General features: G+C 39.9%; 1 protein-coding gene across 1 annotated transcript in view; it reads right to left on the bottom strand.

The window, feature by feature from the left end:
* Window positions 1–339: 339 nt before the first annotated feature.
* CUNH3orf58 (chromosome unknown C3orf58 homolog) overlaps window positions 340–19,759 on the bottom strand; it is a 38,975-nt gene continuing 19,555 nt past the window's right edge. Inside the window, 2 exon segments of the mRNA XM_006085784.3 lie at window positions 340–3,271; window positions 6,906–7,209. Of these exon segments, the coding sequence (XP_006085846.1) occupies window positions 2,940–3,271; window positions 6,906–7,209 (636 nt within the window). The 3' untranslated portion in view covers window positions 340–2,939.

The following is a 19,759-nucleotide window of genomic DNA, read 5'->3' as shown; positions in this document are numbered from 1 at the left end:
CAAGTATCTCAGATTTTCTTAAAATAAGCTAGTGGCAAGTAAGTTGAGATACAGAAACAAGTTTGGCCACATGTTTTGAAGTTAGTATTAACCATAGTTACACTATTGTTCCTTATATTATTCTTTTGTATACATTTGAAAAATTCGATAATATAGTTTAATACCATTTTAGTGGTAAAAGTTAAAAATGTCATGATTACAGAAAAACCATGCCCACACAGATAGTTTCTGAAAATTATATCAAAATACATGCAGGGGAAAAAAATAACATCTATACAACCTCACTTTCCACTCAAGAAAAATTTGGGTATTTGAAGATAAGAGATAGTTTGACAAGTGTGATTCTTAAAGTGTTCTTTATTAAGAGCATTAAAGTTGCAGAAACAACTTTATATTGTAAAGGCACAGGGAGACAGTTCTGGTAAATTATTCAAATTAAACAGTAACTTACAGTACAAAAAACAACTTTAATGCACATACAAACCCCAAATGTCTGATTCAAAAATATTTTACTGCACCTATTAATGGGCAATGATTAAAAATATAAATTGTTGCTATATAACAAATATCTGATAGTGAATATCTTGATAGCAAAGTGAACAAAAATTTATTGCTTTTCACATACAATTTTCCCTGTTAAATTCCTAACTCTTTTACTACCTTCTCAACTTTCTGAAGAAAATTCCACATAATTTTACAAGGAAATGACAGTTTTACAAAACTCCCTCATGCAGCTGATTGCTGGCAGCTGTTCTCTCACTTCCTATTCTGCAATCACAATCACTTAAGTAAGATAAATGTTTGCTAAGCCACAGAAAGACAACCTTTCTGTGACTGGCATTCTAAGACTGGTAATGAAGACTTATCAAATGTAAAAGGTGCTCCATTTTGAAAATGTATTATTTTGTTTGAAGTTTTGAGTGAAGGCTTGAATGTCTGACAAGTAATTTTACCTATTCCCCTCAAAAGTTTTCCTAAGTTGTAAAACATCAGCATAGTAAAATTTCCAGCACTGAATGTTTGAAGGCTAGTTGATATATTAATGTACTGATGTATAAAAGTTAACACACTGCAATCTATTTTACAATGAAGAAATCTTATCCTTCTTCCAGTTTTAAACTGGAATTACCTTTATTAAGAACATCCTGCTCTTTTTATAGCAACCCGGTTATAGATGGCACAAGTAGAATTTCCATCACAATAATAAAATAACATGAAAGCAGCAGCATCCTAATTTAAGAAATACCTACATAAAAATATTTAATCATCACTGTAAAGTTACTTAACCATGTCATGTTCAGACAGTGTGTGGCAGCTAGTAATATGCGTGACACAGAGCTGTGGCTCAATAAATAGTTGCTAAATGCATGAAAAACAGAAGAAAAATGTGGCTTTGGTTGTGCATATTTTAATCACTTTCTGATTAATAAATAATAAAGTCAGTCTAGAACTAGAACTAAATACTGCACACTACACCAAACTTTGTCATACACAAAGTAATGATTTCAAACAAAAATAATATCAGTTAGTGACAGTCAATATATGTCAATTACAACTTTTTAAGAAAGCCCACAAATTTCACATATTTATTAATTTTTATCCACATACTTAATTTTTTATGTTTTGATGTTTAACAACTGGGTAATGAAGACCATGTTGGGCAGACTGGCTACAGTATAAATTACTAATCCATTCATTAATAAAAAGTCATGAGGCCTGATTAGACTCAAATGGTGACACCATGTTACTTTTGAAAAACTACCGATGAATAAAAGTTAGAATATCTTTAAGTAGCCTAGGCTGGGAAGCAGTAGCTTAACTTTTCAAGATAAAAAAATGACCATGGAGATATGAACTTAATAATGATAAAGAACATATTGCAAGTAGGACAATAAGAGTGAGTAAGTGACCAATTTTAAATTCTAACCATGGGACTAGGTCTAATATTTCTTTGGCATATGCATTACTATTTTAGACTAGTTAGTATTTAAAAAATATTGGGGTTATATTTTCCTGTCAAAATTAACATCAAGGTGAAAACTACTAACACACTCTTCTTAAAGCCTTTTAAAGGACAAAATGACATTTAGCAACATATGCCAACTTCATGTTTAGTGTACAATTCTAATTACTGGCACAGAGTGATATAACTGTTAAATAACCTTAAATGAGCTCATGCAATGGTGAAACCACAGAAAGTGGGAAGAAAAGTATTTACATAATAAAATATTCAGCTTCCTGAAAAAACACAGTTAAACCTAGAAATCCTGTCCTAATGGTTAACATGTACTGCATAGCACTGAATTAAAACTAGTCCAAATTTAAAAGTAACCTGCATGTGTAAGACTGAAGGAAAAACATAAAAATAGAAAAAAAATTAGGAAGGAAAAAGTAGCCTATAAAACAGGCCAATCTAATGTGACATTCAAAGTAAATGTAAGAGATTCACAAAATCATGATACTAATGCAAACTAAGTCAAGTATACCAAGTACCCTTTGATACACAAGCCAAAATAACTATCAGATTCATTTCTAATAGCTTGACAATATTAATTAATGCACTCAGGCATTCAAGGGGCAAAGCAGTCAAGGATAGCTCAAGTTTCCAAAGTGTAAGAACAAAAAGATCTGCAAAATAATCATATGGTTTTTGAAGTAATGTCTTATTTTGATGAATGTTAACATAAGATGTATCAGTGCACGTTTGTCATCCTCTGAAAGTATTACTTCCAAGTTTCTTTTTTCCAGGTAGTTTTTGGTGGTTTAGTATTAGCCAGTGCTATTTAAATGGAGAAAAGAAAAGTTCACCATAAGATGTATCAGTGCACGTTTGTCATCCTCTGAAAGTATTACTTCCAAGTTTCTTTTTCCCAGATAGTTTTGGTGGTTTAGTATTAGCCAGTGCTATTTAAATGGAGAAAAAAAAAGTTCACCATAGACTACCTCACATTGTTACTCAATTGAGCTAGATATTCCCGCAGTTCTTTTGCAGCCTGGAATCTGCCGTAGCGTTTCTTTGGGTTGGCGCACTCATCCAGCAAGGCCTCTAGCCGGCCATCTTTGGCAATTTCACTTGGTGGATCATGAAGGAGTCCTCCAGATGTGCCACGCCAGGTGGCATGTCTGGATAAGAGGTTCTGACAAACAGCATAATAATTGTGGTCCACAGTGGCACGAGCACAAAGAATTTCTTTTGAAAATGATAAGCAAGCCTCCTTATCACAATCATCAAATTTACTTTCATACCATACATCCCAATTTTCAGGTTTATCTGTAAAAGGAGGAAGAGCAGAAAGAGGAAAATATATTTTAAGAGTTTTTATTGATTCCCAATTTGACAATACCCTAATTAGCATAGTATTTGTTCTTAAAATTGTATTATAATTTTAAACAATTAAGTATATTAATTTACATAAAGATTTCTTGGGAGCACATCCGTGCCAAGCAGAGGATCAAACAAGGTGCCTACTACTGAAGAGTTCAGTCTAGAGGGAAACCTTCTAATCATATAAAGTGGCATACAGTAGTATGGCACAGGAATACAGAGGAAGCACTACTTCTGTCTGGGGTTGTAGAAGGCCGCAGAGAGAACATCTGATTTAGGCCTTAAAATATAAGCAAGCCTTAGAAAAAAGAAAAAAAAGAGGAAAAGCAGCATTTTAGGCCGAGGGTACAGTATGTACAAAGGCATGGACCTAAGGGACTGATCCAGCTAGTTCAGGAAACTGTAAGTTCTCTGTGGCTAGAGTGTGAGACAGGTACCTGGGAAGGAGGTATAGCAGAGGCTAGAGAAATAAGTTCTACCTTGTGTAATCAAGACCATGATTTGTTTTACAGAAAGATATCTCTAGGCTGAAGACTGGAGGGACTAACATGATGACAGCAACTAAAGGAGGTCCAGAAAAAAAAAGCCAGATTGTAGAAACATTTGAGACAGAAATTAACAGGTAAGTGTATGAGTAAAGTTTAAGGTCCTAATTAGATGAAAACCTAGACACTATTAACATAACAGTATTAATATTTTATATATATAAAGTAAATATAAAGTGGTTATGAGATATTCAGGTGTGGACATGTAATATATGCAACTGAAGCCAAAGGGACAGAATACATATTTAGAGTGCATCAGCATAAAAGGTTTGGTGGAGCCAAGAGAATGGCTTAATTGTATTGAAAATATGTTGAAAGCAAAAGGGAAAAAAAGACTGACAGACGAACATTAAAACTTAAGGGGTAGAGATGTTAGTGAAAGAAACTCATTCATTCAGAAAGTAATGATTTGAATGCCTGCTCTATGGCAAGCAGGGTGTCTAATGGTAAACAAAACAGATTATATACATGGCTCCTATCCTCACTGGCTTACAATCCAGTATGTGAAATAGAAACTAAGCAAGTAAACAAACATTATCATAAATTGTAGGAAATGCTATGAAGGAAACAGGAGTTTTTAACAGTAGAAAGACTTATGAAAGAAACAACCTAAAGTTACATACAGCAGTCAAGTCAAGTCTCTCTTAGAGTTAACATTTAAGCTAAGGCTTGAAGGACAAGTACCTAACAGCATATAGAAGAGAGATGTGGTATTTTAGGCAGAGAAAACTGCATATGGGAAGCCCAGAAGTGGAAAGGTTCATTCAAGAAACCAGAAGGCCATTTTGGCTGAGGCATCAAGGGCAACAAATGGACAGACGGATATAATTTTACTTGAAGAACAATGGGAAATCATTAAAAGTATTAAGCAAGGAAATGATAAGATCAGATTTATGTTTTTAAAAAGGAACTATGTGATAAGTAGAAGGAAACCAAAGGAGTAAAGAATTTCATGAAGTTTTTACTAATCAGTGACTTCAGGAATTGGCCAATTAGGTGGTCGCTAATGGTAATGCAGATTTCTAAGTGAGGTTTTAATGGCTGAGGAATGAATGGAGACTCAGGAAGCAGAGATAGGCAGATTTTAAAAACAGTTGAAAAGCAACAAACCTGCTTATGGGAAGGTAAGAGAAACTGGATTTTAAGGAGGGTAGAAAGTTAAAGAAGACAACTGATGCAGCAGGTTCTCAAAGAAGGCTGTTTACTGTGTCTGAAGAAGAGGGATGAGTATGTATTGTTTTTACTGCTTAGACAGCGGTTCTCAACCTGTGGGTCGCGACCCCTTTGGGGGTAGAACGACCCTTTCACAGGGGTCACCTAAATACATCTGCATATCAGATATTTACATTACAATTCATAACATTAGCAAAATTACAGTTATGAAGTAGCAACGAAATTAATCTTATGGTTGGGGGTCGCCACAACATGAGGAACTGTATTAAAGGGTCACGGCATTAGAAAGGTTGAGAACCACTGGCTTAGAAGGTACTAGTAAAAGGAAGAATACCAAGGGAGGTGCCACATCAAAACCTCCATTTCCTGGTGAAGGATAAAAATACAGGCAATTTACTAGAAAGAGGGTAAATATAGATATAGCCATTTGCAAAGTGACTATTCAGTCAGCCCTACTTGAGCCTTTTGAAAATAAGTAGGCATGCCTAAAAAAGCACAGGAGTAATGCTCTTTGTATGAAAGGTAAGAATAGAGAAGCTGTAGGGTTGTATTCATTCCAAGTCAGGAATTAGTTGGTGTAAAATTGTAACATGTATCCCAGGAATGTTCACATCAAGAATTTTTTTTTTTTTTTAAATTTTAGCCCTGGCTGGTGTGGCTAAGTTGGTTGGAGTGTCATCCTTTACATTAAAAGGTGGTGGGTTCGATTCCTGTGGGGGCACATATAGGAGGCAGCCAATCAATGTTTCTTTCTCACATCAATGTTTCTCTCTCTCTCTCTCCCCCTTCCTCTCTCTAGAATCAATTAAAAATTTCTTTTTACAAACATTGAAATGAATACTTTAAAAATTAAGGCAAGTTGTACAATTCTGTGAATATAATAAAAACCACTGACTTGTGTACTTTAAAAAAGAAAAGCATGGTGCAAGCTGCTGCTGCATTTACACATGCAGGAGAGGAAAGTGGGAATGAAGCCTCCAGCAGGGTGTCCATCCCCTGTGGGAGGATCTACAGGCCAGTCAGGATACAACCAGAAACTAGTCTGCTGAGTGTCCAATAGAACAAGGCACTGGGAAAACCAAATAGTATTTAACAGGATCAAGCTAGGATCATGCAAGAGTGTCAAATTAATAGACTGCTGTTACATTTACTGCATTCCCCAGGTGCCACAAAGAAGATCCTTATATAAAGGGAGGGGAGGGAATTAAAAATATTAAGACTCTCACCATGAAGCAACAACCCTTCAATTTTCCTTTACTAAGTAGGTTAGTTATAGAACTATAGGTATTGTCCCCAATGTTTTAAAATTCCTATGGTATTTAATTTTAAAAACATTTCAGACACTCTGCCCACCTACACTTTGAAGAACTCACGAAGAAATGGAGAGTAAAGTTTTGCGTGAGATATAATAATGTCAAACCAAAGCTAAAGATTTACAGCGCTAATGAAAAGAAAAAAAAAAAAAATCACTGTAGGGACCCCACAGAACAATGGAACATGGAACATTCCAGAGAGCAGCACAGCCTTTCTGGCAGCCTATAAGTAGTATACACAACTTAATTTTGCATTAGACTCCTAATGCTCAGAAACAGCAGACTGTGTGGAAAAAGACATGTGTACATACACACTCGGAGCATATCTGATTGAACCAAAAGGATATTTTACTAAATATGGAGAAGCTGTGACTAAGAACATGTATAATTAATCAATATTTGTTTACTGATACTGGTCAAATAAAACAAAAAAAGATGTAAGGTTGCCATCTAAGAAGGAAATGCAAGACTTGCTTCATATAAATGTAAACATTATTTTGACACGGGAAAAAACGGATACAAAAACAAACATAAAAGTTATATACTTACTTTGTCTAATTAACCTTTTGTCAGCAACCAAAACATTTTCAGCATCCACAATGATTACCTTCCCATCTCTAGGACCAACTGCAAAATTGTCAAAGCTGACGTCCAGGAGGTAGAGTGCAAATTCAAAGTCATTGTTAGTAAGCTGCTCTGCTATTTCCATTAATTGCCAAGCCAGGTCAACTCGTTTTTCCCATGGTGCATTAAAGTAGCTCCACAGTTCTTCTCCAACATAATTTACAGCCACCATTCTTCCACAAGCTCCAAGATACTTTGCAAATGGCCAACCTTCATCAGATGGAAAAATCTACAAAAGAATTATCTTAATATTATAAGCGATTCTGATGAGGATATCCTAAATCTATTCCCAGATCCTTTCAGTAGAGATTGCTACTAGGCATGAGCTTGGATTTTCTTGTTGTAGTCAATAGTGAAGCAGAGAGAAATGTCATTTCTTTTCCAGCTCATACCTTTACTATGGTTCTGAAAAAATTAAAAAAAAAATAGCTTTATATTATAAAGCTAAAAAAAGTATCGCTTATTAAAATCTCAGACCAAATTGACCAAACAACAAAAGATACTTTATTAGAAAATTTTAAAGTATTTTATGTTTCCTTTATCTTTTTGATGTATGTAATGACAATCAACCAATCCTTTCTTTTGAATGGACACCACTGCAGGCCTATTAGTCAGCATGTATTTACCACACACCAGGCACTGTGCTTCGGCTGGCAATAAGAGCGAACAAAACAGAGTCTCTAAAATAAAGATGTTAGAAGACAGATACCAAACAAATAATCTATCCTATATAATAAAAGGGTAATATGCAAATTCACCCTAACAGCAGAAGGACCCGAAAGACCACTGGACCAGTCATTATGAGGGGCACTGACCACCTCTTGGTCCCTTTCCCTGGCCAGCAGGGATGAACAGGAAACTGGGGGTGGGTGGTGGGGGACACAGAGGGCGCCAGGCCAAGGCCCCCACCCCTCCAGTCACCCCACACATAGAGGGGGATCCGCAGTGGGGGCGGGGCTGGTGAGCAGGCAGGAATAGCTGACCTCTCGGTCCCTTCCCCCGGCCATCAGGCACCGATCAACTGATGGCAAACAGGGAAGCAGGGGTGGGTGGCAGCGGGGGGGGGAGAGGGGGGAGGCGGGGCCGGCTGTGGGCAGCTGGGGAAGATGGCCCTGATCGCAGGCCAGGCCTAGGGACCGTACCTGCGCACGAATTTCGCGCATCAGGCCTCTAGTCTATATACATAAAAGCCCAAGCAACCATTCAACTGGTAGATATGATGCGCACTGACCACCAAGAGGCAGACGCTCTGACCGGTAGGTTAGCTTCCTGATGGGGTCTGGCCTATGGGGACTGGGCGAGATAGGCTGGACACGCCCTGAAGCCCTCCAGTGGTCCCTCCTGGCCCGATCGTGCATCAGTGGGGTCCCGGATCGTGAGAGGGTGCAGGCCAGGCTGAGGGACCCCACTGGTGCACGAATCCATGCACCAGGTATCTAGTTACGAATATAATAAGTGTTAGTTACTAAGAAGTGGTGCAGGTTCTAGGGGTGGAATTCAGAGGATTCTGGGAAGTGTCTTTTAACCTACCCCTATCTTAGCAAGGTTTTCTAGCAGATTTTATTATAACTACTGGGAGGATTAATGTCCTAAAACAGAAACCTTCCATGACGATGAACAATTATTTTCAAATTAAATAAAACGATAGGCTTTATCTGAGGTACTTTCTAGTGCTAAAATGCCCACCGACAAAAGGACGGGAAGTAATATTTTAAAGAACTTCTTGGAAAATCATATGACCAGAGGAGGTGTGTTTTATTTGTTTGTTTTATAAATATATTTTTATTGATTTCAGAGAGGAAGGGCGGGGAGAGAGAGAGAGAGAGAGAGAGAGAGAGAGAGAGAGAAAGAAACACCAATGATTAGAGAGAATCATTGATTGGCTGCCTCCTACACGGCCCCTACAGGGAATCGAGCCTACAACCTGGGCATGTGCCCTTGACCGGACTCAAACCCAGGACCCTTCAGTCCGCAGGCCGATGCTCTAACCACTAAGCAAAACCGGTAGGACAAGGTATGTTTTAAGAGCCATTCCTTCAGCCTAACACCTTTCTTAAATTGGAAAAAAAAATTCTGAGAAAATGATGTTTATACCAGTACTGCAGGGAAAACAACGGAAAACACTGCAGAATAGAAATGTGCCTATTTCTATTGATAAAAATTAAACAATCCATATGTGTTAAGAGAGCTGGAGATGGGGCTTTTCTTCTTGAACTTCTCAAGAAAGTAAGTAATATTAACTTTAGCCTTAGCTTTTATAAAATTGACAAACTTAACAGTCTTACATTAAAATTTTATCACTTTAAACAAAAGATTTTAAAACTCACAGCATCCAAATAATTACCTATTTTCATTTGTGTTTCATTTCCATTCTATCAGTACACAACTAGTTTTATATGTAACTTGTTTATTTTTTATTTTAACATCTTCAGTTTTGTGATAAAACACTAATTATATAAATTAAAAATTTAGATATGACAATATGAATCTTTAGATATAATTGATTTAATTTCTGTTCAGAGAAAATATTTATTGACTCTTTAGCAATTAGGAGAAAACACATTTTTAATCTTATACTTGAGGATTTTTTCTTTTTTTAGGGCATTGTGAAAAGTGAAAGATTGCCTCCTGTCCAATGTGAAGTGCAAAAAACTGTTTGCTAACCACGTTATTTTCAACTTTTCCTCCCAACTTAATTATTTACATGACCTTGAAAATTTAGACAAAATGTTTACAAAAGATTTAACTGTTTCCCAGAAGTATTCATGTATAAAGTCACTGGCATAAAAAATAAAATCACTAAAAATAAGTAAATATATAATATTATATAGTTTTAACATGCAAAAACTAAAACAAAACACTCCTCCATATAATTGTCGTGTATTATTCACATGCCATATTGTAAAATAGATACAAATATATCTTTGTGAAAACAAAATGGCCTTTGACAACAGGAAAAAAGGGAACCCTGCCAACATCTGCACATGTACAAATGTCTCCTTGTTTTTGGAGCCTTTCCAACTGGCAAAACAGAGTCAAATATACACTTCATTACCCAAGTCCCAGATAGAAGAGGGTAACATATATGAATAAATGTCACACTGAGCAATTTTATATTCATACTAGAGGCCCAGTGCATGAAATCTGTGCATGGGTAGGGTTCCTAGGCCTGGCCGGTGATCAGGGCCAATCGGGGCCTTCTGGCTGTCGGCCAAGGCCTTTCTTTCAGCTGCCAGCTGGGGGCCTCTCTTCCCCGGCTGCCGGCCGGGGGCTTCCTTCATTCTGCACCACCCCCTGGTGGTCAGCGCACGTCATAGCAAGCGACAGAACTCCCAGTCTCCCAAACTCCCGCAGGGACACTTTGCATATTAGCCATATATATACATATACACATACACACACACACACACATATAGATAGTGATTTCTGATAATGTTAACTGAAATCCTGTTACTCCTCATTTTAAGGAGAGCACTACAATTCTTCCATATAGTTTGCTACCTAAATCTTTTGGAAGAATTCTAATAAATGAATTTGCACTACTTGCTCAGATGACAAGAATTTTTCATTGTATAATCAAAATCGCCAGATTTCATTAATGAGAACAGAATTCTACTAAAAACATTGCATGTAGTGCAAAGAAAATGCTCAAAGGGAGCCAACATAAGTATAATTATACTAGGGACCCAGTGCACGAATTTGTGCACCTTGAAAGGAACTGTGGGCTGAGGCTACGGTGGGCACAGGGTCTTGGCCCATCCTCCACGCCCCCACCCGGCTCTTCCCACCGCGGCCCTGGTCCCCCATCTGCCAGCAGCCTTGCTGCCACTGCTGCCACTCCCACGTGCTGATGGCGCCGGCCCCACTTGCACCCACTGACGGCATGGAGTGATTGGGGTCGGAGCCAGCAGCGGGTGTGAGCGGGGTTGGTGCCAGCAGCAGGTGCGAGTGCCAGGTGGGACTGAGGCGCACAGGAGGAAAGAATTTTCAGTAACTACCAGAGGCTCGCCCCAATGACAGCGACAGGCTGTCTGGCGCCCCCGCTCACCTGCTCTAACAACCCATCACAGCCTACGCCCACCATGTTCCACACTCTGCCGCCTGTTGCTGACGCCCGTCATGTTCCACACATGCCCCCTGGTGGTTAGCGGACGTCACAGCGACCAGTTGTTCGGTTGTCCCACCGTTTGGTTTATTTGCATATTAGACTTCTATTATATAGGATTTAAAACAATCATGGCTTAGCGCTAGCTGGGTGACTCGGTTGGAGTGTCACCCTGTACACCTAGGTTGCCAGTTCAACCCTCGGTCGGGGTGCATATGGAAGGCAACCAATTGATGTTTCTCTCTCCTACCACCTTCCTCTCTCTCTAAAATCAATAAAACATATCCTCAGGTGAGGAGTAAATAAAACACCAAAAAAACAATCCTGACTTAGAACCAAAATTACCATGGTCAGGCAGTTTGAGGCAAAATTTTAAGACTTTATGGCTTGGATTTCTTAAGTATATCGAACAATAAGAAACACAACTTCTTACTTCTGATTACCAAACTCCCACAAGAGTATAAAATACAGTAATAGTATAAGACATTTACTGCAGTCCACACTTTTAAAATTTTAAACCAAGCCCTAACCGGTTTGGTTCAGTGGATAGAGCGTTGGCCTATGGACTAAAGGGTCCCAGGTTCGATTCTGGTCAAGGGCATGTACCTTGGTTGTGGGCACATCCCCAGTAGGGGGTGTGCAGGAGGCAGCTGATCGATGTTTCTCTCTCATCGATGTTTCTAACTCTCTATCCCTCTCCCTTCCCTTCTGTAAAAAATCAATAAAATATATATTAAAAAAAATTTTTAAACCAAATCTTACAATCAGATTTTCAAAATGGCTAAAACAGGCACATTGTTTAAAGTAATCTGAAATAAAATGTATTTTAATGAATTTATATTTGAAAAAATATATACAAATACTTTTCTGTCAGGAAGGAGTGTTTAAAGGTAGAATGATTTAAATTATAATTAGATTAGAGGCACTCTAATTAATTGTTCAGGGTTTTTCATCAATTTTGAATGTATGTCATAAAGTATAATATGTAAAGCTTTTTAAACTAAATAATAGTTTAAGATTGTACAACTGCAAGAAAGTTATAATATTACTGTATTTTAAAAGAAAGCATGTTAAGTATTACTACCAATGCTAATATTAAAAGTGGAAATTTAAGTATTAAGCCAAACATGTTTTACTGCTAAGATTTAAAGAAATATTAAATATCTTCACTGTTAATTTATAAAATAAAAAGTATTTTGAAGCTGAAACAAGATAAATCACCATGTCTAGGTATCTTTTTATGTTTTTGTTTTAAATAGAAAATCTTAAGTTACTTCTTGGATATCATAAAACTCAAATAATATTAATAACAATAATATATGTATTAACAGCAGCCTAAAAACAAGCTTTCAGGAGCAAATAAACAAAACCACTATGGTCACCTTCCATTCTAAGGGTAAATAAAATGAAGATGACATAAAATATCTATAATCAAGATAAGGAAATTTAGATAATTTTATATTCTTTATGATGTATAATAAAAAGTTCTATATTTAAATGACAATATTGTATACTAGAAGCCCGGTGCATGAAATTCGTGCACTGCGGGGGGGGGGGGGGGGTGTCCCTCAGCCCAGCCTGGACCCTCTCCAATCTGGGAAATCCCTCTCACAATCCGGGAATGGTGGGTCCCACCCACTTGGCTGGGTGCCTGCCTGAATGCCCCTAACTGCTTCTGCCTGCAAGCCTGATCCCACCCTACCACTCCCCTGCCAGCCTGATCAATGCCTAACTGCTTCCTTGCCGGCCTGATTGTCCTTCCCTGCAGGCCTGGTCCCCCCCAAATGCCCTCCCCTGCAGGCCTGGTTGCCCCTAACTGCCCTCCCCTGCCAGCCATCTTGTGTGAGGGTGTGATGGTCACTTTGCATATTACCTCTTTATTATACAGGATAAGTAGAATAGTGAACTTAAAAATAAATGACTACCTTTCAAAGTCCACTTTCACCTCTGCCTCTCACTAGGTGTATAACCCTGGCAAAGTCAAAACTTCTTAGAGCTTAGTATCTTTCTCTGTAAAACGGAAATATCTCTTGTACCAACATATTCATCAGGTAATACAAGGATCAAAGAAAAGAAAGCATAAAATGTTTTTTTGTAGATTTAATACTTCTTTATAAAGAATTGCTTACCAAAACATTTTCGTATTTTCTAATTCAATCTGATGAATAAAAAGTCCAGATACTCATCAACAGATGTGCTTACTATGTTATTACCTACATGAAAAGCATCTATAAATAATGAACTCCTTCTAAATATAGCCAAGAACGATTAAATCAGAAATACATCTTCACTATTCTCTAGCAGTTTCTAATTTACAATGGGATATGTAAATTAGTTACCAAACTTTCACTCAGTGCTCTGAGAAATATACAGAGCAACCATAAGTACTAAAAATATAATATTTATAATTTGGCAACACATATACCCATAAATAACAGCATTTAATTTGCTTTTCATTGAATATGTAAACAACACAAAGTAAATCTAAATTCTGAAGTAACCTATCACCTATCTATCATAACAAGTATCATGTTTATGTAATCAATAAAAAGGATGTGAAATCTAATTCTAGAGTCGGAAGGTACCTGAGTTGTAAATCTATTTCAGTGGTCAGCAAACTGTGGCCCCTTGAGTGTGGCTCTTCCACAAAATACCACGTGTGGGCGCGCACGTACAGTGCGATTGAAACTTCGTGGCCATACTCAAGGGGCCAAAGAGCCGCATGTGGCTCTCGAGCCGCAGTTTGCGGACCACTGATCTAGTTCAATCTTATCAGCACCATTTAAGTGATTCACCTAAACTCAAGAGCAAAGTCAAGCAAATACAACCTCCTCAGTCCAGGAGTTTTCAGAAGCATCTCATATTAAGCAATGCCTCTAGTAGTCTGTGAGAGAACCTCACAAAAACATCTATTATTGCTGCAAAAATAATGTAAGCTTGTTCATCCTAAGTGGAATAAAGCACATAAATTACCTCATGTTTTTTTCACATTTATTATTATTATTATTTTTTAATTTGATAAAACCTATTTTCTACAGAGTTTTAAATATGGAATTGCTGATAAGGGACTGTAGGTTAACCCACATTTCATTGACTACTATATATAAGCAGCTGGAATAAAAAGCAGTGAGAAAATTGTTGTGGAATGAAAGTATTTTGAATTAAAAAATCCTAGATCTAGCCTAACTTCACCATGAAATGCTAAGTAAACAGTTGTAAATAAAATATAGTCCTTATTCTCAAGATTTTTTAGCCTGAGTTGGGAGGATGGTTATTAAACACATAAATTATAAGTAATGGAATTTGTTACCAATTACAGAAAAATAGAGTCTATCAAGAAAGAGTAGAGACCTATTTTAGGTCATGTAGTAAATGGCAACCTGTCAAAGGAAGTGCTACTTAAGCAGAGATCTAAAGGATCAGTATAATAGACAGACTGAGGATGGAGCAGCAAGAATTTGCCAGGCAAATGTTAGAGCCAGAAACTGTCTTTTCACAACTGGGAGGGTTGTGGGGTGGGAAGGATGGCCAAACAGGCACAGTTAAATTAATGAGGAGGAAATGCCTTGAGGTAATAGAGTCTAGAGAAGGAGGTAGGGACCAGGTCATATTGGGAACTAATAGAATAAAACACAAACTAACATCTACCATGCTAAAAAACACCCAGGTATATGTTAATCAAAGCCTTAACATTAAAAAATATTTTGCCCGGCCAGCGTTGCTCAGTTAATTGAGCATCGACCTATGAACCAGGAGGTCACAGTTCAATTCCTGGTCAGGGTATATGCCTGGGTTGTGGACTCGATCCCCAGTGAGGGTGTGCAGGAGGCAGCCAAACGATCGTTTTCTCTCATCACTGATGTTTCTATCTCTCTCTCCCTCTCCCTTCCTCTCCGAAATCTATAAAAATGTATTTTTAAAAATATGTTTTATATACTAGAATTAACTAACATCAAATTTTTACAATATCACAACATCTTGTGATTAATAGACATTGCTCTACCAGGTCATTTTATTCTTTCAGAACACAGTCATAAAAAAGGAGACATGGAATGTATGAATAAAAATACATAAAACAGTGCCTCTGGGATTTATTTATTTATAATGAACTAGAGGCCCGGTGCACAAAAATTTGTGCACTGGGGGGGGGGGGAGAGGGGGTCCCTCAGCCCATCCTGTGCCCTCTCGCAGTCTGGGACCCCTCAGGAGATAATGACCTGCTGGCTTAGGCCTGCTCCCAGGTGGCAGAGGGCAGGCCCAATCCCTAGGTGCAGCCCCTGGTCGGGCTCAGAGCAGGGCCGACTGGGGAGTTGGGGCGCTGCCCCCTGTCATGCACAGAGCAGGGTGGATTGGGAGGTTGCGATGCCACCCCTAGTCACGCTAAGGGTAGGGCCGATTCGGGGGTTGGGGCACAGCCCCCTGTCACACTCAAGGCAGGGTCGATAGGGAAGTTGCGGCGCCACCCCGTCACGCACAGAGCAGGGCCGATCAGGGGGTTGAGGAGCTCCCCCCTGTCACGCACAGAGCAGGGCCGATCAGGGGGTTGAGGAGCTCCCCCCTGACACGCACAGAGCAGGGCCGATCAGGGGGTTGAGGAGCTCCCCCCTGACACGCACAGAGCAGGGCCGATCAGGGGGTTGAGGAGCTCCCCCTGTCACTCACAGAGTAGGGCCAATAGGGGAGTTGGGGCACCGCCTCCTGTCACACACAGAGCAGGGCGGATCAGAGGGTTGGGGCGCTGCCCCCTGTCATGCACAGAACAGGGCCCATCGGGGGGTTGGGGCTCCGTACCCTGTCACACACAGAGCAGGGCCCATCAGGGGGTTGAGGAGCTCCCCCCTGTCACACACAGAGCAGGGCCCATCAGGGGTTGAGGAGCTCCCCCCTGTCACACACAGAGCAGGGCCCATCAGGGGTTGAGGAGCTCCCCCCTGTCACACACAGAGCAGGGCCCATCAGGGGGTTGGGGAGCTCCCCTTGTCACGCACAGAGCAGGGCACATCAGGGGGCTGAGGAGCTCCCCCCTGTCACTCACAGAGTGGGGCCAATAGGGGAGTTGGGGCACCGCCCCCTGTCACACACAGAGCAGGGCGGATCAGGGGGTTGGGGCGCCACCCTCTATCACCCACAGAGCAGGGCCGATCAGGGGGTTGGGGCGCCGCCACTGTCACACTCAGGGCAGGGCCGATGGAGAGGTTATGGCTCTACCCTGTCACACACAGAGCAGGGCCCGTGGAGGGGGGGTTGGGGTGCTGCCCTCTATCACCCACAGAGCAGGGCCGATCAGGGGGTTGGGGCGCCACACCCTGTCACACACAGAGCCGCAGGCGGATCAGGGGGTTGGGGAGCTCCCCCCTATCAGGCACAGAGCAGGGCCGATCAGGGGGTTGGGGCGCCTTCCCCTGTCACGAACAGAGCAGGGCGGATAGGGAGGTTGTGGCCCCGCCCCCTCTCACACACAGAGTCGCAGGGCGATCAGGGAGTTTGGGCGCTGTCCCCTGTCACGCTGATCCTGGTGCCGGGAGGCCTCGCGGCTCTGCTGATCCCGGTGCCGGGAGGCATATTACCCTTTTACTATATAGAATAGAGGCCTGGTGCAGGGGTGGGGGCCGGCTGGTTTGCCCTGAAGGGTGTCCTGGATCAGGGTGGGGATCCCCACTGGGGTGCCTGGCCAGCCTGGCTGAGGGGCTGAGGGTCGTTTTCAGGCTGGCGGGTGACTGAAGCTCCCAACCGCTCCTTTTTTCCTTTTTTTTTTTTTTTTATTCTGGGCCAGCTTTAGCTCTGAGGCCTCGGCTGCTGAAAGCAGGTTTCTGGCCTTTGTTTACCTTCTGTATTTGATACAATGTTGCGGTCCGGCTGGCTGAAGTCCGGCTGACTAAAGCAGGTTTCTGGGGTTTGGTTTAGCTTCTATATTTGCAACATAGTTGCTTAGAGTTGCAGCTGAGAGGCCGGCAAGTCAGGCGGGGAACATTGGAGTCCCCCATCACTGGAGCAAGCAAGCCTCCCTGTTTGCTTCAGTGCATGGCTGCCGGTCGCCATCTTGGCTGGCAGTTAATTTGCATATTGCCCTGATTAGCCAATGGGAAGGGTAGCGGATGTACGGCTAATTACCATGTTTCTCTTTTATTAGATAGGATAGCATGTAACTGATAGATTAAAATACAGTCAAGTCTAGCCCTGGACAGTGTGGTTCAGTTGGTTGAGCATCATCCCATGCACCAAAAGTTTGCCAGTTTGATTCTTAGGGCACATGCAGGAGGCAGCCGATTGAAGTTTCTCTCTCTAAAAATCAATAAAAATATTTTAAAAATCATATAAAAGACCATAATTCCTTTCATACAAGAAAAATAAACTATTTAATAGCCATTTACCTCATAACATACCATTAAAATGAGACTAACTTTGCAGTTCACCTAATGAAGAAATGTGTTACAAACTGTGTTTCTTTAAAAAAGAAAAAATTCCTAGCAAAAAGGAACAGACTTAAAAATAAATCTATCAATAATGAAAACATGCAATCTAAGATATGGGTATAGATTTTCTACAGAACTGGCATTTCTCTGTGCTCTCCCATGCACTCACAAATTTAAACTTTAGAACACTTTTAATGGTCACCTGATTCTTGCTAAAATTACTCTATAACTTTGGTTTTTTAATTTATGCTACCAAATAGTGGCTAATATCCTTGTCAAAAACTGGAGAATCTTAATGTCAAGATTTTCAAGTCATAGAATATGTCCCATTTATTTCATTAAATGATTTTCTGAATTTCATTTTTCACCCACCTAGATCCCCCCAAAAAATATTAAGCAATGCCTTAAAAATAGTAAGGTTGAGTTCTAACTGGTTTGGCTCAGTGGATAGAGCGTCGGCTTGCGGACTGAAGGGTCCCAGGTTCGATTCCGGTCAAGGGCATGGTACCTTGGTTGCAGGCACATCCCCAGTAGGGGTTGTGCAGGAGGCAGCTAATCGATGTTTCTCTCTCATCGATGTTTCTAACTCTCTATCTCTCTCCCTTCCTCTCTGTAAAAAATCAATAAAAGATATTTAAAAAAAAATAGTAAGGTTGTGCTATTTTACTGAATATATATCGAACAGCTATATCTAAAATTGGAAACTAGTGTTAAAACACCTCAAAAACAGAAAACTATCTACGTGTAATAGAAATAAATCATCAGTTAAAATAAATAGCTCAAGAAATGCTCTCCCCCACCACACACACACAAAAAAAATCATGTGGCTACAAATTTTAAATATGCATAAATTTACTAGTCTCAACTGACCATTTCTTACTCTCACAACTAGCAATTATGATCCACCATCTAAGTTGAAATACTCCTACAAACACCAATCTCAAATACTCATAAACAATAAAACAAAAACTCAAAGAAAGAAAAAAAGATATAAGCTTCTTTTGACCTAATAACCTAAGAATGCTACCTTACTTTATTTACTCAGTATCTGATTTCTTTAAACAATCTGCCAAATAGAACAGTACTAACTTCTCTGGTTCCTTTAAAACAGAAAGTGAATTAACACAGCCCTTCAGAAAAATAGCAAAATATCAGTATCTCTCTGTTAAATACCTTGTGCCTGGTTTTAGATTTGTATTTCTATTGTTGCCTTAAATTTAATGCAGCCAAAACAAAACTCGATTCCCCTATTCTGAAGCCATTATTTCTCTGGGCTTCCCCATCAAAAAAAGGAATCGCAAGTCAGTACTAGCTTGGACCAAAAACCCAGGAGATATCCTTTACTTTTCTCTTTCCTTCATACCTTAACCCTTTAATAAGCTGTCAGCTATTTCTCCCAAAATATACTAGGCCTGACCATTTTTCAGAACCTCCACTGCAACCATCTTAATCCAAACCACCACTCTCTCTTCCTCAAACCAGTTCTCTTACCACTTAAAACCTATCTCCACAAACCAGGCCCTGTTAAAACCCCTACTATTGTTTCCCATTGCTCTGAAAATAAAATCCTAAACTCATTAAGCATGGTTAGAAGGTTATATAGGATATGGACCTTGCCTACCTCCTCCGTGACCCTATATTCTACCATGCTTCCCTATTCCCATGCTTGATCCTGCTTGGGGGCCTCTTAATTTACCATATCTCTTGGCTAAAACCCCACTGCCCTCAGAACTTAGCACCTCTGGCTTTTTCTCATCATTCACACCTCTGCTAAAATGCAGTTCCTGACCACCCAATTTAAAATATTCTATCCCCAATTCAATTCTCCACCACAGGATATAAATCCAAATTTACCTTGTTCTTTATTTGTTTGCTGTCCACACCTGATGCCCCAGAAAGCAAAGACTGCACAAATTGTGCCTAGTCCTGTCAACTTTACTGTATCCAAGGGTATATAGATCAGTTCCTGGCACTATTGAGCAATGCCATACAATTCTTGTCGGATCTCTTTACTTGATAGTTAGAGCTCCAAATGAGCACTAGAAAGGCAAAATACGAAGACCCTGAAGCAGCATACATACTTCACATAATAAATCTTTTAAGATTCTGTCTCAGCCTGTACTCGGAAAACTACAGGACACTAAAAAAAGAGATAGAGGAAGACATAAACAGATGGAAGAACATACTATGTTCATGGATTGGTAGAATCATCATCATTAAAATGTACATACTAGCCCAAGCTGGTGTGGCTCAGTGGATAG

This window comes from Myotis lucifugus, unplaced genomic scaffold (genome assembly GCF_000147115.1).
Source record: "Myotis lucifugus unplaced genomic scaffold, Myoluc2.0 scaffold_21, whole genome shotgun sequence".
Taxonomy (NCBI): Eukaryota; Metazoa; Chordata; class Mammalia; order Chiroptera; family Vespertilionidae; genus Myotis; species Myotis lucifugus.
This window is presented reverse-complemented; position numbering and strand designations above follow the sequence as displayed.